The sequence below is a fragment of the Lissotriton helveticus genome, chromosome 1_1 (assembly GCF_964261635.1).
Source record: "Lissotriton helveticus chromosome 1_1, aLisHel1.1, whole genome shotgun sequence".
Lineage (NCBI taxonomy): Eukaryota > Metazoa > Chordata > Amphibia > Caudata > Salamandridae > Lissotriton > Lissotriton helveticus.
Window position 1 is genome coordinate 2,052,109,994 of NC_136057.1, and position 26,874 is coordinate 2,052,136,867.

At 38.9% G+C, this 26,874-nt stretch overlaps 1 protein-coding gene across 1 annotated transcript in view; it reads right to left on the reverse strand.

Moving 5' to 3' along the window:
- LOC144755741 (interferon-induced protein 44-like) overlaps positions 1-26,874 on the reverse strand; it is a 420,930-nt gene that overhangs the window by 265,485 nt on the left and 128,571 nt on the right. The window contains exon 4 of the mRNA XM_078644951.1: positions 13,587-13,734. Coding sequence (XP_078501077.1) covers positions 13,587-13,734 — 148 coding nt within the window. The remainder of the gene's footprint in view (positions 1-13,586; positions 13,735-26,874) is intronic.

Genomic DNA, 26,874 nt, shown 5'->3' on the forward strand with positions numbered 1-26,874 from the left:
GAAAAAAAAATATTAAAAAAAAATTATTAATAAACATATAAAATATATTTTTGGATTTAAAGAAGAATACATTTTACAGCTACAGATATTAGCTGTTAAAAAACCAATGAAATGCACTGAAAAAACCATAGGTTATAGACCATATATAGTTAGGAATTAGCATTTACAAAACCTTGAAAATTCACTTTAAAAACCATAGGTTATAGACCATATATAGTTAGGAATTAGCATTTAGAAAACCTTATTTTACTCACACAAAACCATTGAAATTCCATATATAGTTAGTTGCACTAACTATATATCGCGCACCCGCAATCCACTGCTGATGATGTCACATATTACATCATTCATGACATGGTCAGTGACATCACTGATGACATCACTGATGACATCTCAAATGACATCACTGATGACATCATGACACACCAATACCAGTTACTACATACGCACTCACTGATTCCAACATCTACACACACATTCACTCATTAAATTCCGAAACAAAGACAAGTTCTACACCAAATGTCGTTTCGGCTTTCCACGACCGGTGATTTCTAAAGGAAGAGTGAACAGTTTGATGTCTTCGCTGCGACATAATGTGATGAAGAAATCACCTAAAAACACATACAATTTGAAGAGGAACGAAGAGTCTAAGTACATCAACGACTACAACCCGGTGATTTTGTCCATGTGGAATGCTAACATGGATATACAGTTTGTGGCTGATAACTGTATGGCTGTGGCTCGGTATGTGACATCTTACATCACCAAAAAAGAGAAGACAGAATTGAAGGATATGTGGGAGGACATTTCCCATGAAAAGAGCCTCAGCAAGAAGTTGTACAGTTTCAGTCTGAAGATGTTGTCGCATCGAGAAATCGGAGCTTACGAATGTTCTGACCGGTTGTCTTCAGCAAGTCTCTATGCCAAGTCCAGGAGTATCGTTTGGGCGAGTCTTGGTCTTGCTGCAACGCGTAATCGAGTTCTCAAACCTGTGCAGGAAATTGAGTATTTGGCGGAAAAGGAGCCAAACAGTACCGACATTTTGAAGACCAACATGTTGGATACATATTATCCAAATCGAAGCAGTCACCTCGAGAATGTTTGTCTGTATGAGGTTCTTCAAAATTACATATTCAAGAGGAACATCAAAGAAGATACTGAGAAAGGAGTGTATGCTGTAATAGGAAGTGAGGGATGTCTGGTCAAGCAAAGAAAATGCCACTTGATAAACCATCGAAAATTGAGTGGCGAATCTCCTGAAAAAAAGGAGTTTTTCTATTTAGCACTTTTGCAACTTTTCAAGCCTTGGCGTGCAGAAGAGGAACTGCTTGGAGATTTCCTCTGTTACGAAGACTCTTTCAATGCCGCCAAGGAGACCATAGCATGTCCTGCTTTTCCCAAATATGTAGAAATGTTGAATGTGGAAATCGAGCAGGAAGCAACGATTGCAGCCGAGATTGCCAGAGACAGTTCTCAGGACAGTCAGAGTTCTGCTTCATTGAGTCAGGATCCACTAGGAGGACCTGTTATCGAAAATGAAGCTGCCACTGCTATGAATGAAGTGGAAAGAGCCATGGCACATGCTCAGGAGGATGCGGTTAACTTAGAAGAGTTGGAAAGACAACTCAACGTTGAGCAGAGGAAAATATATGACGAAGTTACCATGCAAATTGATCATGGATTAAGTCATGACAAGAAAGAGTGCTCATGTACGTCGTTGAAGCCTGTCCGACTGTACGTGAGTGGAGAAGCGGGAACTGGAAAAAGTTTCCTTATTAAAGCAATTTCATGTTATTTGCAGGAAAGGACAGAGTCATCGCTGTCTTGTGTTGTCACCGCTCCAACTGGACTGGCAGCACATAACATTAAAGGGATTACTTTACATTGTTTACTGATGCTGCCAGTGGAGCATGACAACAAATTACAATATCACAAGCTATCTGGAGATGCTTGTTGTGAAGTTTCAAGAGTCTTGAGGAAAATGAAACTTCTTATCATTGACGAAGTAAGCATGGTTTCCAATGTCATGCTTGCTTTTGTGCATTTGAGAATGCAAGAAGTTCTCAAAACAGAGTATGATGTGTTATTTGGTGGCAAACACATCATTGTTTTCGGAGATCTTCTGCAGCTGACACCAGTGAAAGGGCAACCTGTGTTCAAAATGCTCACGCATGAAGATACCAGGAAGTGCCTAGGGAGCATTGGCAACGTCAATATTTGGTTAAACTTCAATTATGCTGAACTGCATGAAAATATGCGTCAGGCGAAGGATGAAGTTTACAAGACTATTCTACAAGATGTTAGAATTGGAAAAGTGACCGAGCATGGGAAAGAAGCTTTACATGCACGATTACTGTCAAATTTATATCCAGAACAAGATGTTGTGCCTGAGAATATTTTTCAGAAAATTACTGAGAAGAAATCTGGAATATGTTTGATGCCAACTCTTGCAGAATGTGCCAAATAAAACAACAAAATGTTGCATTTGGAAAAGCAGGAGATTGTGAAACTAGAAACTATTGACAGAGTAGAGCATATGGGATCAACAATTATTTTGTCTGAGAATTTGAAATCAAAATTGGATTCATTAGAGAAGACTATATCTAAAACTGCAGGTTTTGAAAAGACTCTGAATGTGTGCTTGAACTGCCGTATAATTTTAAGAAGGAATTTACATGTTGAAAGAGGTCTGGTAAATGGATCAATGGGTAATGTTGTTGATTTTGTGAAATACAGAAATAGAGATGGAATTGAATTTTTAAAAATTAAATTTGATGGCATTGAGGAAGTACAGCTAATTGGTCGTTGCTCTGCTAGATTTTTGCTTGTAAAAGACTTATATGTTCGCCGTAAGCAGTTTCCTGTTTGCTTGGCATATGCGGTGACAATCCATAAATCGCAAGGTTTAAGTGTGGACAGTGCATTGGTGAATATTGGCAGTTCTGTGTTCAAGGAGGGTATGGCATATGTGGCATTGTCACGAGTTAGAACTTTATCGGGATTGTACTTGATTGAGTGTGATGTCACAAACATTTGTGCGGATCTAGATTGTGTTAAGGAATACAATAGGTTAAGAAGAGAGTATGCGCCACATTTGCCTCAATATCCTTTGTTTGAGAAACGTGTGGTAGGCCGGAAACGAAGAAATGTGACAAATACTAGGGAGGTTGCAGCAAAAAGACGAAAAGTCGATGAACCTGAAATTATAAGCAGAAACAAAAAGGATTCTGTTGAAGATGTTGTTGGTTTTCAATTTGAAAACAGTTCTATTGTCAACTGCTATGCTAATGTAGTGGTTAATGTTTTGTTTTCTCTAGAAAATGTAAAAGAAGAGATTGTGGTCAATTCTGATCAAAGATTTTGCAGTTTGTTAAATTCTGTGTTAGAGAAATGTAGCACAGATAGAACAAAAATAGAAAGTGTGTCTGAAATTCGAAATCTGTTAGACAGATGTTCAGGCCAAACACAATTCTCTCAAAATATTCAGCAAGATTGTCAGGAGTTTTTAATGTATATACTTGATGTATTGCATGCTGAAGGTGTAGATGTAGATCACCTGTTTGGGCTTTCTTATCAATGGCAGCATGACTGCGAGAACTGTAGGGTATCAAGTAGTACTAGTGTAGACTCAGAAAGATTTATATATTTAACTTTGCCAGACAGTAAATCAGTCTCTTTTAATAAACTAGTAAAAGCAGCTGATCACAACATGGAGTGTAGCCAATGTAAATCTGAAATGATGTCCACATTATTTATACGAACATATGGCCAGTATGTTATTTTAATGTTCCAACGATGTAGGCCTGATGGAACAAAATTGACAACTTTAATAAAAAAATTTGTGGCTTCACAGTTGTCAATATCAGGAAGGACTTTTGTAACTGCAGCGATTATATATCATGACGGTCCTTCAATAACATCAGGACATTACACAGCTTATTTAAAGTCTAGAAATGGCTGGTCATTCTGCAATGATTCTGTTTTAATTTAAAAAAAAAATTTGCCGTATGCCCTTAAAAACTCTTACCTGGTGTTTTTAAAACCAACATTTTAGGGAAAGAATCTCGGGATGTGCTCTGAGGAATTTCAAGAAGTTCTAATGGCTCCTACACGATTTGGCCTTGAGGATAAGTGTAGTACAGAGACATAACTTCTTACCATAACACTGGACGTCATGTTGAAATACCTGCACTTTGAATGAATTCAGAAAAACTGTTTCTTTTTATAAGCAAATTCAAGCAGCCAATCAAAACATGGAGTAGAGGGAATGTAAGTCTGCAATGCTGTCTACTGTTTTATATTGCTTTGTGATTAAAAGTGATGTAGAGAATTTAATAATTGTAGTAGTCATAGAGATAGTGTAAGTCTGCTTCATAGTAAGCAGTATCAGTGTCATAGGAAATGTAGAACATGAGTGAGCAAGAAGGGTAAGATATTAGTAGTCCTGGATTGTGAAAATGATCTTCAACATTTTAATTCTGAAAGTTGCGGAAATACAACATGACGGGATTGGCTTACAAGAATTCCAAGAGTTATAAATGGCTCTGACACGATTTGCCTTGTGGAAACGTGTGGTAGAGAGCGAGAAGTCATTTATTGTATGTAACATGTTTTTGAAAACGATGGAGGTTTTCTTTCAGAAAGTGGCGGGTTGAAAGTAATAACAGCACAACAGAGTGTAAGCTGTTCATAGGACATCCTTCGCCGTCATGGAAAGTAAGTTAACTTTAAGGAGTTCTGAATTCTGATTTGTTATGTTGTATGGGTTTTTTAAACACAATCATTTTGATTGTGTTTTTTTTCCCCGCTGTTATATGATGAATACCTTCAAGTCACTGTTTTTAGTGAAATTTGATACATTCTGAGAACAGCAAAAATAAACCATCTAACATGTATAATTAATTCTGTTCTGTTTGCATTTATGATGTACATGTAGAACTGTGTAGGAGGCATGGAGAAGGTGAGGCTTCTGTAAGTGTCAAAGTTGTTGCATACAGTGCTCATATTCTACGTAGTCTTTCATATGATAGACTACATTTCCACAATGAGATACCTAAGCAAAGGAAACACAGGTGATATGATTGTGGAATGAGGAAACAAAATTGCACGTTTTTCAATTATATTACCTGTGTTTCTTAACATTACACATCACATTGTGTAGATGAGGTTTAGGCCTGTTCCTGGAGACAGAGGAGGTCTAACATTTGTCCAAGAGTGCAGTCGACATGACACACTTGGTTGGTAGGCCTGCACATGTATTTTCTTCTCTGTATTCTTCAACAAACCTAAATTTCATCTGCACCTCTGAGTAGGACTTACCTGAAACAAATCTGTGAATAGGTTACACCTTATCGGCATCTTGAAACAATGATTTAAAATGTTAGGCTGAGATTTAGGATGACCGTGCGCCTCATTTGCTCCGCTGTGGGTCACTTTTGTGTAAAACATGCACCATGTTGCAAGATAGGTTTCAGTTCATCTCCAGCAAGATACCATCACTTTGAAATGTATATAATTAGCACTGTGTAGGGGACATGCAGAAGCTGAAGCTTTTCTAAGTGTCAAAATTGTTGTATACACTGCTCAACTTCTGTGTACTGTTTGATATGCTAGACTCCATCTGCACTATGAGATACCTAAGCAAAGGCAACACAGGTGATGTGATTGTGAAATGAGGAAAATAAACTCCACATTTTTCAATTACATCACCTGTGTTTCCGAAGTTTACGAATGACATTGTGCAGATGAAGTTTAGGTCTGTCCACGGACACAGAAGAGGTCTAGCCTTTGTTCAAGAGTGAAGTGGACATGACTTACTTCATTAGTAGGTGTTCACATGTATTATCTCCTCTGTATTCTTCAATAAGTGTAAATTTGATCTGCAACCCTGAGTAGGCCTAACCTTAAACAAACCTCTGGATAGGCCACACCTTATTGTCATCCTGAATCAATTATTTAACATGTTAGGGACAGATTTATGATAGGTGTATGCCTCTTTTGCGCCACTGTGCGTCACTTTTGTGACGCAGTCGCGGTTGAAAAGATTTGCTATGAGGGGACAAAATTATAAAATGATGAATCTAGGCAGATGTGTCATGCTGTAAAAAAACAATGCCACACGAAACCGATGCAGCAGTCATGCAAAAGATGCACAATGTTGCAAGATAGGACTCACTTCATCTGCATCAAGATACTATTAGTTTAAAATGTATATTTTTAGGACTGTGTAGGGGCATGGAGAAGCAGAGGCTTCTGTAAGTGTCAAAGTTCTTGAAAAACTATTTGTCCTTCAATCTTTTCCCTTGTTTTTTCTAATTTATTAAAAACATGTTTTAATATTTTTCAAATGTTTGTTCTCTCTTTCACAGATTTTTTAGTATAAAAAGAACAAATGACTAACTTAACGACAATTATAAGGTAAATGTTTTGTACTCTTTTTGTTATATTTCTATCACATTTAACTTCTATTACTTCCACTGCTTCATTTCTTTAAGAATCACTTTCCTGCCTTTGCTACTTCCCTCATTCCTTTCTCTATTACTTAATTACTCTACTCCTTCACTATTTTTCTTAGTCCCTCTCTTCTCATACTTCTTCACTCTTGGTCACTCACTCTGTCTATTACTTTCACTGTTTCTGACTGATCTAAAAAAATTTTTTTTAAAAACAACAGTAAGTATAAGGGAAGGAAACAGACAGTTATGTTAAAAGAAAGACAGCTATAGGGAGTAAACTAGGGATACTGTTACCCGCAATCCTCTGCTGATGATGTCACTGACCATGTCATGAATGATGTAATATGTGACATCATCAGCAGTGGATTACGGGTAATAGTATCTCTAGTTTACTCCCCTATAGCTGTCTTTCTTTTAACATAACTGTCTGTTTCCTTCCCTTATACTTACTGTTCTTTTTTTAAAAAACATTTTTTTGGTTCGCTCCCGGTTCGCGTACCGGCGAGCGAACTGGGAAGCGAACCAAGTGAAATAGAGGTTAGCAGAGTTCCAAATATTCTACCAATTTTTTAATAACGGGGAGGTAGTTCTGAAAATAACTTTTTTTTTATTGTTTTTGTTGTTTTATATTTTTTATATTATTTTTCTGAACATTTTTTTACTTTTTTTGAATTTTTCTGAACGGTTTTATATATTTTTTGGTTTTTTTGGGGGGGGGGAACGAAAACGATTCATTGTAAAGGGCTCAACAGGAGCAACAAAAAAAAAGAATTTATTGTTTGGGGCGTTTCGGACAAACTGGAAGATGATTGTCAATAGCTCTGTTGATCAGAGTGATGCTACTTTCTCTGTAGCAAATGAATCCATTGCAATGTACGCAGATTTGTTTTACTTCCCCAAATCTCATTTGTATATTTGGCACCATCTCCCTGCCCTCTGGTCCCGTCACTTCCGGTACAACAGATCTTCTGGCCATAATAGGGGGATTATCTAGTTCGTTACGAAACTGTGCAGCACTGTAGTTGTTAGGATGCCACCTAGTCATATGGCGATGCATTGTGTAGTTTCCGTAACTGTATTTCTTCTCGGTCCCTCTGGACAGTCTATCTTGACATATAAGGCAAGTTACGTATCTTGCATTTACTTTTTTCTGGCCTTTGGGAATTTTAAAAAATTGCCAAATGAAGTTTTCTTTCCGGTGAGACCTCCTGGGCTCCTCAGGCAAAAACTGCCTCCCTTCCTGCTCTTCCTCCTCTTCCTCTTCTTCCTCTTTTGCTGAATTATAACTTCAGCAGGTGGTCCTCTCTTCCTTGGATGTGGTGGAGGTGGTGGGGAAGCACCAGCTGAAGCTACTAAAGAAGCCATTGCTCACTGGTAACAAAGGGTCTTTCTCTCACAAAGATGAAAGTCAGAGTGAGGAAAGAAGGAGGGGTTTTCATCATTTGGGAAAAACAATAGTTCTCAACCAATGAAAAGTGTTAATTTTAGATTACATGACCTAGTCTTACATCATTAGGAAACCAAAAGTGAAATGAACCAATGAAAAGTGTTATTACCAAGTCACATGACCTGCTGTGTTTACGTTACGGGCTTTGCGCCGCCTCCCGGTTTGCTTCCGTGAACCTGCGCGTCGCGCCTCGGTTCGCGTACCAGTTCGCTTTCGGGTACGCTAACGTAGCACGTCATATGACGTATCACGCGACAACGCGAAACGTCATGCGGACGCGAGGCGTCACGATGTTTTCTAACGCGGCAGTTGCGCTAAAGGAACGTTTACCGGTTCGCGGACTATTTCGCGGCATCAAGGTCAGCTAACGGGAAGCTTCCCGATTCGCGAAGCGGGAGCGAAGAAAAAAAAATATTTAAAAAAAAATTCTTAATAAACATATAAAATATATTTTTGGATTTAAAGAAGAATACATTTTACAGCTACAGATATTAGCTTTTAAAAAACCAATGAAATTCACTGAAAAAACCATAGGTTATAGACCATATATAGTTAGGAATTAGAATTTACAAAACCTTGAAAATTCACTGAAAAAACCATAGGTTATAGACCATATATAGTTAGGAATTAGCATTTACAAAACCTTATTTTACTCACACAAAACCATTGAAATTCCATATATAGTTAGTTGCACTAACTATATATCGCGCACCCGCAATCCACTGCTGATGATGTCACATATTACATCATTCATGACATGGTTAGTGACATCACTTATGACATCACTGATGACATCTCAAATGACATCACTGATGACATCACTGATGACATCTCAAATGACATCACTGATGACATCACTGATGACATCTCATTTGACATTACTGATCACATCACTGATGACATCTCAAATGACATCACTGATGACATCACTGGTGACATCTCATTTGACATTACTGATCACATCACTGATGACATCATTCATGTGATAATACGATGAACCTCTTCAGACTCTAATATAACCTTAGATACACTCAGTGTAAACACAGACTCACAGATTGTTACTCATCCATGAAGTTACACACACACCTAGTCAGTCATGCAAACAATCAATCACACCTCCATTTTCTCAACTATACAGTTATACACACCTTACTTATTCAAACATATACTAAAACATATTTACTCTCTTATACAATCCTGGATACAAGTTCACAATGATGCATACAGCCACTCACACATTCACTGGCTCTTATGCACAGTTACTTATATATGTCAACTCTCACATGTACTGTGTTTTACATATGTACTTACTTTGACATGTAGCACTGAGATATCTATTCACTCACCAATACACTGATGCACACAGTCAACCGCCCATACAGCTGTTTCCACATGCACTTTTGAACCCATACATCTAGTGAATCAACTGCTCACACATCTATGCACAGAGTCATACACCTCCCAGTCACCCACACACACAATCAGTCTCCCATACAAATACTTGGGCAACCAATCAATAACCCAAATAGTTACTCATATAGCTACTGAAGAACACATGCAGCAGTTTTCAGAACAACAGACATAATGATGCACAAATTAACACAGTTTAGTCACTAACCCATGCACTCAGTGAGACACATTTAATCACTCATTCATACAGTCAGTCATGCACCTACTAAATCCTTCATCCAGACACTTATACATCCACTCATTCTTAAATATGTAAGACATATTTTAACTTTACAGAAAAATACAGTCACTGGATGTTGTCATCAGTGATGTCATCAGTGATGTCATTTGAGATGTCATCAGTGATGTCATTTGAGATGTCATCAGTGATGTCATAAGGGATGTCACTGACCATGTCATGAATGATGTAATATGTGACATCAGCAGTGGATTGCGGGTGCGCGATATATAGTTAGTGCAACTAACTATATATGGAATTTCAATGGTTTTGTGTGAGTAAAATAAGGTTTTGTAAATGCTAATTCCTAACTATATATGGTCTATAACCTATGGTTTTTTCAGTGAATATATATATATATATATATAAATATATTCATATGATAGATCGATATATATTTAATTTAATTACTTTCTGCTGTTAGGAGACCTATCAGATTTAAACGGGCTTCACAATAGGCCCCTCAGTGGCATCATGCAGTTCTAAAATGTCACATCTTGGTCCTACTACAGTTCCTGTGTATGGTACCAACCACTGTGTAGACTAACAAATTCGTTTGAAATGGTATTCTTGGCTTTAAACAATAAATGAAATACACACACATTGTAACATGCACAAGAAAAGCTAAATTGTGAAACATCTACCTGATACCTATCAGGAACATGACCATCAAGAATTTTTGGTATGTCCTCAACGTACAGCAAGACTGACAGCAACTGATAGTCTTGCGGTTAATGATCTCTCAGGAATAGAAGTACTTGAGGATCTAAGAAATGAGGTGATGTTGGATGATGTAGCAAGCCAAGAAATAGTGCAGCGTGCAATTAATGTGGGGATTGAACAGGACAGAGAGGAAAGTCCATATAAACAGAGTTCGACTTTCAACCCACAAATGCCGTTTGATGCCCTGGACACTTTTTCGGAAGCTATGATTAAAGATCTTTTACAATTTCGGAAAAAGCAACAAACTTAAAACAGTGGATCTAATTTATCGCAGGAAGAAAAGAAAGCACTAAATGACTTGGCTAATGACAACTCCATTATCATCAAGCCTTCGGACAAGGGGGGCAATGTGGTGGTGCAATCAAGGGAACAATATCATTGCGAGGCTATGAGACAGTTATCGGATGTGGGGTGTTATCAGAAAACCACTTTCAAAATATATCAACAAAGTATCCAGGCATATGACGAACTTATTAATAAGTGGTATAATAGAAAAATGCTTGGAAGTGAAGAATACCACTATCTGCGTAGCTCTAGCCCGATTTGCCCGACATTTTACCACATTCCAAAATTGCATAAAGACAATCTGCACCCCCCTGGAAAACCTATTGTTTCTTCAGTTCAAGGATTGACAGAACATGTTTCGAGGTTTCTTGACTTCTTTTTGGCAAGCTTGGTAATTAAGCTATCTTCTCATGTAAAGGACACCAAAGATTTTTTAAACAAAATCCAGAATGTACCATGGCAATCTGACTATCTATTAGTCGTCCTTGATATAACAAGTCTATACACTTGTATTGAACATTCTAAAGGAATAGAAGCAGTAACTGCATATTTGAAAAAAAGACAATTGAGATATGCGCAACATAACTGTATGCTTATCGAGTTTCTGCAATTCTGTTTGTATAATAACATTTTTCTTTTTGAAGAAGATTACTATCAACAAGTGTCTGGCACTGCGATGGGCACCTGCTTCGCTCCCAGCTATGCAAATTTATTCGTTGGCTGGTGGGAGGAGCAGGTGTCCAGGACCTATAGTGATGACATATCCAGTGGCTCTGTGATAAAATGGCATCGATAAATCGATTATTTATTTATCATCTGGCAGGGTACAGAAGAAACTGCACGTCACTACATCGCATACCTGAATGAGAACGATCACAATCTGCATTTCACTGGAACAATTAGTCCAACTACAGTGGATTACTTGGACCTAAGGGTGCAGATTGTTGGGGGCAGAATTGAAACTTCATTATATCGAAAAGCGACTGCAGGTAATTCGATATTATATGCAACAAGCAGTCACCCCCCAAACTAGTGCAAAGTATCCCTTATGGGGAACTGCTTAGACTCAGGAGAAACTGTACACGCGATTGTGACTGACACAGCTGCCACTGAAAGTATAGCCAGATTTGCTGTAAGAGGCTACAATCCGGTTACCCTCAACAAAACACTTTGCAAAGTGAAAGCCTTGACCAGGGAAAGTCTGTTGGAGAATAGCAGGGGTAAAAGAAAGGAAGGAGGTAAATTTCGATTAATAACCCCGTATTCATCTGAAGCTAACCACCTGAAACAAATGCTGAAAAGAAACTGGCATATTTTAAAAGCAGACAATGTCATAGGTGAGGACATTCCCAATTATCCATTGGTCATATTTAAAAAGGCCAGGTCCATTCGTGACCAATTGGTACGGAGCCACTTGGAGAAAATACCACCCAAGTCTAATACCTTGAGAAGTATGAAAGGTTTCTTCCCCCGTCACAAATGTAAAGCGTGCTGTAACAGCAAAAGAGCGCTTACATATACCATTCGAGACACTGGTATTGTCAAAAAAATCAATAAGTTTATCACTTGCAGCACACCATATGTGGTGTACTGTCTTGTCTGCCCTTGTGGGCTGCAATATATAGGCAGCACGGCACATCCCTTCAAAATTAGAATTTTGGAACACATGAGGGCGATGGACAAAGTGGACCAAGCTTATCCGGTCGCAAGACATTTTGCGGAAAAACATCAAAGCGATCGAAATAATCTGTTATGCTATGGGTTAGACTCAGTCCCTGACAGTATCAGAGGTGGGGATAGATTGAAAAAACTTCGTAGGCTTGAATCCAGATATATTATCGACCTGCACACAAAGACACCGTGGGGTATGAATTATGGCGAAGAACTGATGGTTCACATTGGTACATGAGGTAATCCCTAAATGAATTGCAGAGATGATTTGATAACATCTTTAATTTAGATGGTATACCTGAATATGTGTATATATGCATTTGTATGTACATATGTAAATAGATATATAGAGGATGCAGGATTGTTGAATGAACTAGAATTTCTGATTTGACTTTTTTGATCTTGGGACATTTGGGTTTTGGCAAATATTAGTTATAATTTTAGAACGGATTGTAAATCTTGAAAAATTATTTGGTGGACCCGCTGAGAGAAATAAGAATTTGAACGTTGAATTATGATATATATCAAATTGAAAAAAATGGTTACATAATGTTGAAAAATATGGTTGATTCTCTTTACACAAAAAACAGACCCGATTAACATCTAAGGGAGGATAATGGCCGATTCACGGCTGAACTGTTTGTTAGTTTGCAATGTAATTCGATTAAATACAAAAAACGTATGTTGAAATAGATGCAATATATGTACATTTCACGATTCGTAATTACTTGCATTAGGAGTGTTTTGCATGTTCGTTAAAATTACGATATGTATTGAACAAGATCCTACCTTGTAAATAATACATCACTCCAAGATGGCGCTAGTCTAATGTCCACAAGCGTATAGTCCTTCCTTGATTGTGGGGATTTTGTTTAAAATCATGCCGGTGTCTGGTGGCCACCGACATCGAGAAAGGCTGAGTGCCGAAATGCGAGGGCGTCTGTCTGTAAATAAAGCAACCTTAAAAAACGGCAACCCTGTGAGTGTGGGTAATTCTTCGGTATTTTGCAAGAATTGGAGCGCAATATATATATATATATATATATTCATATGGTAGATCGATATATATTTAATTTCATTAGTTTCTGCTGTTAGGAGACATACCAGATTTAAAACGGGCTTCACAATAGGCCCCTCTGTGGCATCATGCAGTTCTAAAATGTTACATCTTGGTCCTACTACATTTCCTGTGTATGGTACCAACCACTGTGTAGACTAACAAATTCGTTTGAAATGGTATTCTTGGCTTTAAACAATAAATGAAATACACACACACATTGTAACATGCACAAGAAAAGCTAAATTGTGAAACATCTACCTGATACCTATCAGGAACATGACCATCAAGAATTTTTGGTATGTCCTCAACGTCCAGTCCTGTTCCACTTTTCTCTTCCAGCCCCATGGAATCACATAAAATAAGGGACAGTGACTTGCCAGATTTTGCATCCTTAATAGCGTATGTTCTGTACTATAAAGAAGCAGAAGAGAGGACAGTGTATAAAAGGTTATCAAAACACATTAAAAAAGTTACTTTCAAATGAAAGTGAAGCACCAATCAACCATTACAATGAGAATGACGATAATCATGCCAGACCACATTGTTCTGCTCAGAGTTTTCAAGTATAGTTTACTCACCATAGTTAGGAAGGTGGACTAATAACTAACTACCAGTACCAAACTTAGGGCCTGATTTACAGTGTGGTGGATGGAGTAGTGCCCGTCAAATAGCGGAGGACAATAAATCCTCCATCTTGAGGGCTAAATATTAAGATGTCCATCGGCCTCCCAGACATTTCTGTAAATTGCAATGAACCTCCATGGTGGTGGTTCCTTTTAATGTAGCAAACATTTAGTGTATGGCCACTTCTCAAATATTAGGACTTTTATGTGCTTCAAAAACAGACTTCCAAAGCAGGAGTTTATTTCTAAAAAAACAAAAAAACAATAGCCCTCGCAACTTTTTGTTTTGTCTGAGGGTGTGGGAGGGGAGTAATTTTTTCCTGTTACTTACTACCAGGTTTTTCAAGTCAGTGACAGACAGGAAACAAAAAGTCAGTACATTATCCACCCTAAATAGAGAGAAGGGTGTAATGCCCTTCCTTCGATAGCCCCACTCTGGTGGGCTGCCAGAGGAAGTTTCTGTTGACAGAAACAGTGTTGGCTCCATTGACAGAATACTAAAAGTCTACTCATCCCTAAATGAGGCAGGTGGAACAAGGGTTTGATGAGTAGGTTCTCTGCGGCATTTGCGAAAGCAAAAAGAACAATTGATGGACAGAATGCAGAACAATGTGATACATTCATCCAGTACATAGATCTGGGCCTAAATCTATAGTTTTTATGGCCACCATGCCTTTCCAGTTTTAACCCAGCCATATGCAAATCAGTCTTGACCCTAAGCCTCAAGGGAGCAGTCCAGCCCAAACTGCCTGAACAGGTCCTCCCTGAACTGGAAACAAGCATCCTAGGACCAGTTTTGGGGTTTCAACCCTCATCAGCCTAGATAGCCCGACTCCAGTGGCATGGAGAGCCCGGGACCCACGTCTGGGCATACCCGTCCCACTCGGGGTGACAAATGCAAAAAGAGCAATTGATAGACAGAATGCAGAACAAGGTTATACAATCACCACAATACAGATATCTGGCCTAAATCCATCATTTTTTGCTCACAATGCCATTCCAGCATTTGCGAAAGAGCATCCTGTTAACTAACCTCTAAATCAGGCCCTTACTACTCTAAGTATTATGCACTTAATGATGGCAGGAGGCATCATGATTGGAAGGTGCTCTTGAGAAAGGGAGAAGGTGAAGAAAGAAGCCAGAGGGAAGGAAACATGCACTGGCAGTGCCAATATATCTTGCTTAATACTTAAGGTGCCTCTTCTATCACTGGTGAGTATCAGCTCTCAGCATCTCAGTATGCATTGAAGCAGTCACTCGTCCTTTTCACATATGCACCCAATGAACCACCATTTAACTCATTCTGTCATGTACCCACTCACCCATCCAAATAAAAGACATAAAAAAAATCAGCAAGCACAGGTAAGGTCAATAAAAATAATACAATTAGAAAACAAAAGAAAATGTTGCCACCTAAATGTGGGGTTTGCATTTGCTTGCATCAAAAAACAAGTAAAAATGTCAACATAACAGTGCGCAGCCTGGTTTGGTCATGCCCGATGCTGTCTCAGTACTGGACCTCAGTTTTGAGGAAAATACAGGAGGCGACGGGATGGTCCGTGCCCAAAGGTATATGGGAGGTGCAGCTGGGTCTCGTGCCACTCCAAAGCAAAAGAAAATAAGCAGGACGTTTGTAATGCTCGGGTTGGCATTAGCCAAATGGCAAATCGCTATATCCTGGCTGGGCACTGCACTTGAGCGGTGATTGAAAGATTTGGTTGAATGGGAAGCGGAGGAAGCAGTAAGAATGAATTGAGTGTGACAGGATGAGAAATTATAGGACCATTTGAGGGCGTGGGCGACCATGCTGGTGGATATAAAAGACTTACAAACTCCGGCGATAGCATCCCCTATATGCATTGCCCCACAAGACGGACGATGATGCATTATAATACACTAGACACTGCGGTAGCAATATGGTGAGTGCCAAGACCTGAATGGACTTTGTGCACTGTAAGAGTAAAGGTGATGCTGAAAAGTTGTTGGCTATTTGAGGTTGGGAGCGGGCCGGATCTGGGTAGTGGGTACTTATAGTTATCCTTAGATGTAAAACAAAAGGTTGCATAGCGGAATGGATATATGCCTACTGTAATGTTGTTTAACATTGTATGCAGACTGTCCTAGTAATGGTAATATTTGCAAACAGATGTACAATATACGTACATTAACAGATGTAAATTCCTTAAGAGCCAATAAAGAAATAATAAAACAAAAATCTAAATAAAAAAAGTGAGAGAGCAGACTTTTGGGATCATATTATGCATAGTGTATTATTGTTTTAAAGTTCCAACATGGACACCAAGTTTGGGACCCTTATGGGAACAGCAAAACTATAGGATATGCATGATATAATCCAAGATGGCCTCTCAGTGAAGAAAAGCAAAATGCATCTCCTAATTAGGGCATGTCCCTCAGTGCACAGCCGTATGGCCTATGGAGGCATACAATGTTTAAGTACAATGATTGCATCAATCCAAACAGGATTAGGTTGAAAAGCTTTAATTGTGTGTGTTCGCTTGCTTTTTCCTTTTCTCAAATCTGATGAATAATCTCAGATGTTTAAATTTGTCAATCAACATAAAATATTCCCGATGCATTTCGGGCAACTAAGTGCCCTTCTTCAGGGGACCCTTCTGTAAATGAAACCAATATTATGCGCTAGTACTCAACACATGATTAAACATATTCATGATGTGTTTAACTTCAATACATTCTGGTGTTATTACAATCTTATAAATGTGCACATGCGTATGTTATTGCTGAGGGTGTTTCACAGTGGTCAGTGGTTGTCTCTAAAGAGTTTAGTGCCGTGGGTAAACTATATGGAATCACAGGAGTGATTTAGTGATTGACATTGTGCCCACATTCTCCAAAACTGTATTCTATGAGCTAATGGTTGATGAACGGTGATATTAAAGAAGGATAACCCAATGTAGAACAATTGTATAAAACTGTGCTGTACAAAAACGCAATTCACATAAAGAGTGGGGAGTGCAAAAACCCGGTGAATACACGTGTCTACGAAGTCATGCTTAATGTAAACACAAAGCTACTTACGACCATGAAGTCATGGCAACATACCTGAGAATTTAAACAACGGTATAAACAAGTGCTCACGTTAATAAAGTGCAAGACAGTGAAACCCGTAGTGCAACTAAATACACTCACGTGGTGAAGCGTAAAGACGCGTCTCCAAAAATAGTAGCCGGTTAAAAATCACAAACAGCAAGCAAATTGCAGGCTGTTACCAATACGTAAGGTCTGTAAGAGAATAAACTGTTACAAATCTATCCAGATAAAAGAATGGTGTTTTGTACCGATAAAAATGTACTTACTCAAAAAGGCGAGCATAATTTTTTAACGATGCCGGTCATAGCGCGGTTAGGAAGAGGTGAACGCGTACGGTGTTCACGAGGAGATCTTAAAAAACGATTGGAGACATCTTTATGTAGTCATGTGACTGCATATACAATAGCGACCATCTTGTAATGGTGAAAAGACCACGTATTCTAAAACGAGTGTAATAAAGTTTAAAAAAAGAACAGAAACTCAATGACAACACGCAAAATCGAAAACACATGAAAACGAACAGATGACAAAACATAAGCAAATAATTGAGCGCTTCATGTACATGTGGATAGGTGTATGAAGAGTGCTTAGAGGAGCAACCACTGTGATGTGTAAGTGACTATACCACAACACTGCCTCATGCCGATTGTAGTGGGTATGTAAGGTATCTCAAAATACATTCAAAAAATCATGTTCTATGTATGTGTACACATCTGCAATATCAGTCTTTCCTACATGAAGCTCGACTAATGATAATATGGACAATACTCAAGAAAGCATAGGTCAATTACTGTATGCAGTTATAAGTAACTTAAAAATTCCATCCTGTCATTTAGTCCATTAGGATGCATTGTGTTATGAAAACATATCCAAAAGTTCACTCTCTGTAGAGTCTGTTATTATTATCAGTGCCTTCTTTCATTTCCACGGTTTCAAGCACTAAAAACTTGAGTGCGATGTTGTGTCCCTTATCCACAAAGTGAGCTGATAATGCTGATTTGGAATTTTTTATTTGAATAGTACTTTTGTGTTTCAATATCTGGATTCTAATTTACCTTGTGGTTTTTCCAACATAACACAGGCCGCATGGGCACTTGATCATGTATATAACGTTCATGGTGTTACAAGTAGCATTCACTCGAAGTTTGATATTGATACCCTTCATGGGATGACTCATGCTTGATCCACGGATCACATTATTGCAATTGCTGCAATTCTGACATGGTTGCAGGCCTTTGAAAGTGATGTGTTTTTGTTTCACATTTGGTTTTGTTAATAGTTCTTTTAAATTGGGGCTCGAGTGTATGCAAATATCGGTGGCTGCACATAAATGCCAATAAAATATGGTTCAGCTGTCAGTATGGGCCAGCGTTGTAATATGATCTTATATTGCTGACTCATAGTGGAGTATTTGGAAATGATTACCATGCGTTTCTGTGATTGTTTGATTTGAATTTTCAAAAGATCTTCACGATTTTTGCTATCACATCTTTCCAGAGCTTGTTGCAGTATTTGAGTGGGGTACCCATTTTTTTAATCTCTCCATCGTGGCTTGAGATTGTACGGTGCTTTCTGTTGTATCTGAGACAATTCTCTAAATCCGCAGTAGTTGCGAGTCCGGTAAGTTACATTTGAGGTTGGGTCTGTGAAAGCTATTGAAATGCAAAATGCTGTTTCTATCTGTATCCTTGCAAAAAATGGTGGTCTGAAGGTAATCCTGCTCACGTTGTATTTGAACATCCAAGAAGTGTATAACTTTTTGTTGAATTTCAAAAGTAAACTGAATGCGCTCATCGATGTTGTTAAGCTGTTCTAGTGATAGTAGTAATTCGTTTCTGGCTCCTGACCATATGATAAATAGGTCATCAATATATCGGAGGAAAATTCTCCTATGTGTAATCCATGGTTCTTTGTTGAGTATGTGGCTCTCTTCAAAATGATGCATGAAGATGTTGGCATATATTGGGGCTGCACAATCCCCCCTTGATGTACCGGAGAGTTGTAAAAACCATTTGTTGTCCTATTTAAAATAGCTTTGGTACAATGTGAAATGTAAAAGTTCAATGAAGACCTGTAGTTATTTGTCTATGTCTGATCTTAATAGTACATGCTCAATGGCTTCGATGCCCAAGTCGTGGGGTATAGACTTATAAAGCGATTTTACGTCTGCTGTGCACATCCATATTTCTTCTTCAAGGGAAAAGGTCAAGTCGCTGATTTTGTCAATAAAATCTGTGGTGTCCCTTATATAGGTGCTGATGTTTGTTACGAAAGGTTGCAGGTGTCTATCAAACTTTTTTCCAATTGGCTCATGTATGCTGCCACGGGTAGAGACTATGGGTCTGAAGGGTGGTTGTTGCAAATTCTTATGTACCTTCGGTAACATTTACATTGACGGTGATTTTGGGTTAGTTTGTGTCAGGTATTTTAGAACTCTTTCAGTAATAACTCCATTTTCTACTGCTCTCAATATGATCTTTTTAAGTTCGCTCTCAAATTGATTTGTAGGATTATATTCTAATGCCATATAGGTGTTGATATCATTCACGTGTTTGTCAACTTGTTCCTTGTACAATTAGCTATCCATTATCACCAGGGCGCCGCCCTTATCAGCATTTTGACAGACAATTTTCAGATTGTTGGCCAGGTTGCGTGGAATGGCCTTTTCTTTAACAGACATGTTGCAATGTATGGATTTGTGTTGAAATTTGAGGTTAGATCAATCTTGTTTCACTAGGTTTTGAAAAAGATCCAAACTTTTGTGACGTACTGGAGCCAAAAAAGTGCTCCTTGGTCTTAACCCTTTCAATAAAGTGTCTTCATCCGACTGTACGTAGGTTACTATGTTTTCAAAGTTATTCTTCAATCTTAAATTCCTCATACATTTGAAAAAGCTGATTTCAAGTGCTAAAGTGTTGGTGAAGGTCATAGGAACAAATGATTGTCCCTTTTGAAGAGTGCCTATTTCACAGGATGACAATTGGTGTGATGAAATATTTATAACAGGTTATCTTGATCCATTATTTCATGTCTCGGCCCTTCCTGCCTGTAATCACTGAATTCTTCTCGGTCAATGCGTCTTTTTCTGAACCTTTGGCTCCTCCTGGGTCACTTACATCGTTTGTTCCCTCATCTAAAAAATGCACCGCAGAAGTGGAGGATACTTGGGTGTTATCTGTTGAACTCCCAGTTGTGTCAGTGAGGCATGGTACTCGAGGGCATGTTTCTCCTTCAGATCAGGATTTCTCAGTTTCTGAATTAGGATTATATGGTTTATTCTGGCGTCGGCGGGCATACACCTCCGCCCATGTATACACTTCTCCTAACTTGTAGTCGATAGTGTCTCGTTTGTACTTGTGGATTTTGCGAGCCTGTATCTCCAATGTATAATTATTCAGTTGACTGTTAATGTCATCCAAGAGTTTAGTGAGTTCGTCTTCCTCCAACATGTTTAATTTGTTTTTATTTTGGTTGATTTTGGTGGTTAGTTCCTCCAGGACATTCGATAGTTCCTCGATGATTAACAAAATTAAGTCGAGAGAGCACTTATTGAGTATAGCGTACCATTTGTCTACAAATTTTGAGTTGTTCTTGCACAGCAGTGTTTTTAGTGGTATCCTTAAGCCACGTGGGATCCGTTGTACACAATGGTTCCTAATGAGTGTGCTGACATGCAGCCTTTGGTTGGTTTCTTTTTTCATCAAATACAGTAATTGTTTGAGGTTACTTTCTTTATTTTTATTGGATGTTATAGGTGTTACATCTTCTTGTATGAACACATATTTTGGTGGCATCAGTATCTGTGAAAGCAAATGTCTCTGCTCTTTGTTCCGTAAGATTTGAAATATTGTTGTAAGAACACACTGAGCACCATCTTGTACTGGTATTGCACAAAGGGCATCATTGGTGTACCAATCCAAAAGGACTGAGCTGTTTTCAAACGTGGCTCCCATCAAAGAAATGTAAAATAATGACAAACTATGGACAACATCATTCCAAGAAGGCCCCGCCGTTTAGAAGCAGTGGCCACAAGGGATACTTTAACACTGCAGATGTAATGAGAGGAAAGAGAGTTGCCTGATTGTTCTGTCAGGGTAGCTGCTGGGTGCTCTAAATGAAATCAAACAAAATTAAGAAAAGACTGGCCGACTAGCTCCGGTACTGAAGCAGATTCATTTTTAGAAAAATATGCCCAGGTGAAACAGCGTCACTAATGAGGCAATAAAGCCAACGGCTGAAGTTGAAGGCCCTTTGCTCATGTTATATGCTGACTTGGCATAATGAGAATGTGAATGGCACGCAAACAGACCGAGGGCTGAAGATGGCTTACTCAAACCATGTACATCTAAGTACGTCTTTTTTTGTTTTTGTTTTATTAACAGCTTGACAGAAAGCCAAAACTGTCACCTGGCCACACACACACACAGCTAAATACAACTAAAAAAACAAGAAATATGCACACAATTACAATTGGCAAAACATTATCAATCTCTCTTTTCAGGGAGTAACAATGCCACTTCTGCCCCAAGAATGTATCAGAAAAAATATCGACATGAAAAAATCATGGTCAATGCCCGTAGTCTTTGAGCTTTCATGTGTTAAATTACCTTCATATATGCTTTAGCACAGTGTAATACCAACCTACCAATTAGTTTTAATATGCTTTTCACAATAAATGAGCCATACCTACTGACTTTATCATATGTGATAATAATCACATCAGACGACGATATCTGATGTGACTTTCCCCAATCAAGCCTATAACCTTTATCAGTGGGTTGTCACCAGAATTGGGCTTTTTCCATAAGGCATAAAATAAAATATGTTCACAATTACTTTTGGGAAAACATACAACTCCCCATAAGAGGAGTTAGCAAGGATTATCACATCACAAATCTTTGACCATAAAGGTTTATCAGAGGTGGTAACCAATAACAAAACCCTTGCCTTCTAAGGTAATTCGTTAGATTCAGTATAACGAAAGACATGTACATGTATTTTTTTTTTAAGTGCAAGGCTGACAATCAAGGGCATCCTAGCACTAGGTGAATATGGTAGGGGGATGACGAAACCTTTAGGGAAACATGGAAGAAAGTTTTAACGTTATTTTTTGGAAAAGAGAATGAGGACCTGCTTGTTGCAGGTCAAGGCGGGGGTCATAAGTGTTTAAGGCCAAGGCTAATAATAAAGTATTTCCAAGCAATGATCCCTATTGTGACCAGAAACAACTAGCAATGATAGTAGGTATTGGGGGCTGCTACTGTTGAGCAGAGCTAGGACCTGGCACTGAAGGGCATTCAGAGGAGCTGGAACTAATGGTCAATTTAAGGAGCTAGAACAGGCATGCTGAGGCTCTTGGACTAGATGGCACTGTAGAAAGCAAGTTGGCGCCTTTGTAGGGATTTAGACTGTGTGGGTATTTGTACACTGGAAAAGGAATTAGCACTAGTGGACATTGCAAACAGTGCGAAAAGAGGTCTCTGGTGAGAAGCTGGCACTAATGTAGGCAGTTTGAAAAACAGACAATGGAGAGAAGAATGAAAATCAGCCACAGGTGGGTAGTGCCAAGAGCTGGCATTCATGGGTGGTGGACCGCACATTTTTCAGCAAACATTTCCTGAAAACAAGAGAAAGAGAAAGAGAAAAAAACACAAAAGTGAAAAAAGTTGGAAGAGAAAGAAATCTAAACAGTCACCAAGGGAGAAAGTAGGAACAAGCAATAGTGAGATAAAGGGGCAGGGAGTGTTTTGCAGAGGATTAACCCCTTCGCTGCGGCTGCGATTTTTCCGCTGTGCGGTAAACAAAAGTACAGGGCGGGGCCGCGACGAACCCCAGCCGTCATCATCACACGCCCACCGCGGGGCGTGACGGCTGGGGTTCATGGGAGGGGTTAAAGAGGCTTAAAGTGGATTCAGGCCACGCTTCCTTGGCATTCAGTGCACTGCCAATTGCGCCGGCCGTGGCTAAGTAGAACTTTGGGCTCCAGCACTCATTTTACATATTGTGCACTGGCCACCGGTGGGCAATGTGAGGAGTTCACACTGTGTGAATGACTTTTTACCCTGCACACCAAATCCACCGCCTTTCACTAGTAATAGATTGTAGGAATTAAAGATAAAGCAAAATAAGTTACCTTTTCACAAGTGTATTCCATATTCTCAAGCCTGCTCAAATGCACATCCATTTTTCAGAGCTGACAGCCTAACTACCCACCACCAGCATTCCAAAGTTCCTATATTGAACTCATGCAATGTCAGCAGGTGCTGCTAGGTAGCAAACCTCACTCCTCCCCCCCCACCCGCATATGATGAAAAAAGAAACTTAAACTGTATAATAGGACAAAATATATACAAATATTAGATTTTCCCCAAATTGTTGTTACACAAAACTTACATATGTGACACCTTTGAGAAATGATGTTTTAAGAGCATCATTTACAAATCTATTCTTGCAATTTTTTGGGCAATGTGATATTCCTGCCAAAGCAGCTTTTTCCATTTAGTACAACTTGTGAAGGAGTTGCAGGAATCCTTTTTTCCACTTCCCCATCAGCCCTGCACTGATGTTCCAATCTCCCACCATTCTTACCAATTCCACCATCAACTACTAAGCAATCAAAATGTGTTCCACAGGACTGAATGGCTTTTCTTCCTTTGTACAGAGAAAAGCGACGGGCATGTCACACTTTGCCATCCCTCAAAAAGGCTGCCTTGCATAGAGTTTTCTTTACAGTCAAAGGAGCGGAAAATCTAGCTCCCTTTGATAATATACCACCTTTTTTCACTCTAACAAAATCACCAACTTGAACTTCCATTCCAACCACCATGCAACTTGTCATACCTAGTACAGTACTCAATCCTAGCATGGTTTATCCCATTTAAAATCTTCCAGAGGCCAGATCACCACTCTGGCGATTGGTATCCACACCATACTATCTTTAGTTAAAGGCGTTTTACCTCTCATCAACACAAATGTACTGTGTCCAGTGCTTTCCCATGGGGTATCCGATAAGTCCATAACATCTTCTTGATTTCCTTTTCCTAACTCAACCCCTTGCTTTTTGCCAATTCAAGGATTGCTTTGATGACACTATGAAAGTGCTCCACGACACCACTGCCTTTGGGATGATACATAGAAGTAGTTCTGTATTTGATTTAATTTCTGGTTACGACCTGCCGAACGACATCTGCTAAAAACCGCCCTCATTAATGCTCACATTATTTTAAATAGCCCTTCCCGTTGAAGGTCTTCATCCATAACATTAATAACAATCAAAGCATCTGGCATAGGCACCATTTTTACTTCTGGCCACTCTGAAAAGGGATCACCCACCACCAATGCAAAATTCACAACGTCTCCACCATCTTGAACCGGCCACAACAAATCTATTCCAACCCGTTCCCAACGCAAGTTAGACGCTGCAAAGGGAGCGTAAGGGTAATTTGGTTTGTATCAGAATTCAAACATCCACACGCTCATGTACACTTGTCTCTACTACCTTGTCTAACCCCTGCCATCATTATAATTCCTTAACTTTGCATTTGGTTTTTACTATTCGCAAATGCCCATCAAGAGACAAGCTCTTAACTTTACCTCGTAATGATATAGGAGGAACAAGACACCCCATAAACAAGCCATTCTCCATAGATAATCCCTACATGAGTACATACAACATACAGTCCAGTTTGTTCCTCTCTGGGCATCCTGCCGTTACATACACAACTACATGATTCGACACAGTATTCTTTGTTAAAGCGATTTCCCAGACTTCTTACAAATACCTTGCAACTCTCCATCTCCCAAGGCAGTGACAACAAGCATCCTATTCACCACTTAGATATTCATTGATGGGCGGAAGCAATCTGCCACACAATGCTTAGCACCTGGTACATTTTTAACATAATTGTAGTCCAGAAGTTGTAAAGACTGTCTGGCAATCCTAGGTGAAGCCTTTATCAAACCTTGAGTAGTAAGGCCCTAGGTTAATCATTTGTGCCCACAATGTACTAACACATGGGAACGCCACACATTTCCGAAAATGGTTCAGTTCTTACACACATCCAAGGATCACCCTCTCAATAACCTAGAATTTCTCAAAGGGGGGTCAAAGCATGGGAGGGAAATGCTACAACCATTTCTTACCATTCCCATCTAGTTGAATAAAACAGCACCCAGCACCTTACCACTAGCATTTGTGGTTATTATACTCTTGCACTTGGGATCAAACGATTGTAATGACAGTGCATTGCATATGTCCATTTGGATGTTATCAAAAGCTTACTGACATTCGGTTGACCTTTCAAATTGACAACCATTATGTAATAATTAACAAATGTGATACATCTTACCTGATAAGCTATTCAAACTTGGAATCAAACTGCTAATCCAAGTAAGACATACATTATCTCTGCTCTGCTGGTGCTAGATTAATTGTTTCTACCAAGCCCTTTATTGGTAAAATACCTTGTTTCGTGCCCCAAATATGTAACAAAGATTAATTCTTAATATTTACACAAAATATGAAATTGGATACAGTTAACCAGGTAATTGCACAGGTCAGTCAGATTAAATTGGATTTTACCCATCAAGTCCTCTCCTCGTAAGAGCACGCCAGCATGCTGGCACAAAAATTTCAGGGACAGAGCTATGCCAAGCACTGAACGATGGGGGCAGTTTTTATTTAGTAGCATGAATATTTGTTTCTGATTCAATATTTAGAAATGCAATCTGCATGTGCATTGTAGTATCGTTGGTGTGATGATGTTGGTTTTCTCCCGACAGATTGTTCTTCAAGAAAGCTAGAGTAAAGGTGTCATATGTTCATAACACTGTTTAACTTAAGTGTACTCCAACATCAAGTACAACACTGAAATATTCTTTTTACATAGTAACAACATGCAAAGTGGTATGTTATGTTCAGCCCCTAGCTACACTTATGTTGTAATGTTACCCGTTAGAGCTAAATATTCACTATGCGAGAACAACCAAGCTTCAAAGTAATCCACTTGACATCAGTTCTTAAAAAGGTTCAACAGCTTAGGACCATAAACAGAATTCACCAAACTGAGGGTCAAGTAAGTTCTCAAAGGCCAATGAAACTCAAGAAACTCAAGCTAGACCCTGCGGCCAACCACCCACTGCGCACAGCTGAAGGCATGGGGTTGGCTGCAGGCGGGGGGTTTGCTGTAAGCGGGGTGTTGACTGCGGCCTGCCGCACATGGCCAAAGATCACGAGTGGCAGTGGTTCGATTACCATTTGGTAAATCACTGAAAAAAACATAGGTTACAGGGACATTGTAGTTCTGAATTATTAGAAAACCATAGCAATTCACTACAACAACAAGGGCTACAGAGATGTTATTCATCAAGTAACTAGAAATCATGCCCTAAGGTAACTATAACTTGTGCCCTTACCATGCACTGCTAATTACCCCAAATATTACATAACATGAATTTTTTTATGACATAATTGATATCAGTACAACATTTTATATAAAATTATTAATGAAAAAACTGAATGGCAGGGGCGTGAGTTATAGTTACATTAGGGCAGGAGTTATAGTTACATGAGATAACTAACTAAAACTGCTGAATTTCTATGGTTTCGTATGTGTAAAATCCGACCCTAAATATAATGTCCCACCAACCTTTGTTTTATCCCCCCAAAAATAATATATATTCAGTGAAAAAAACATAGGTTTCAGGGGTGTTCTAGTTATCTGGACATTCCTTCGTTATAGTTAGTTGTACTAACTGTAACTCTCGCGCCTGTAATTCACTGGTGATGTCACATATTGCATCATTCAGGACATGGTCAGTACTCATCATTGACAGCATTTACAATCGCTCAAAAA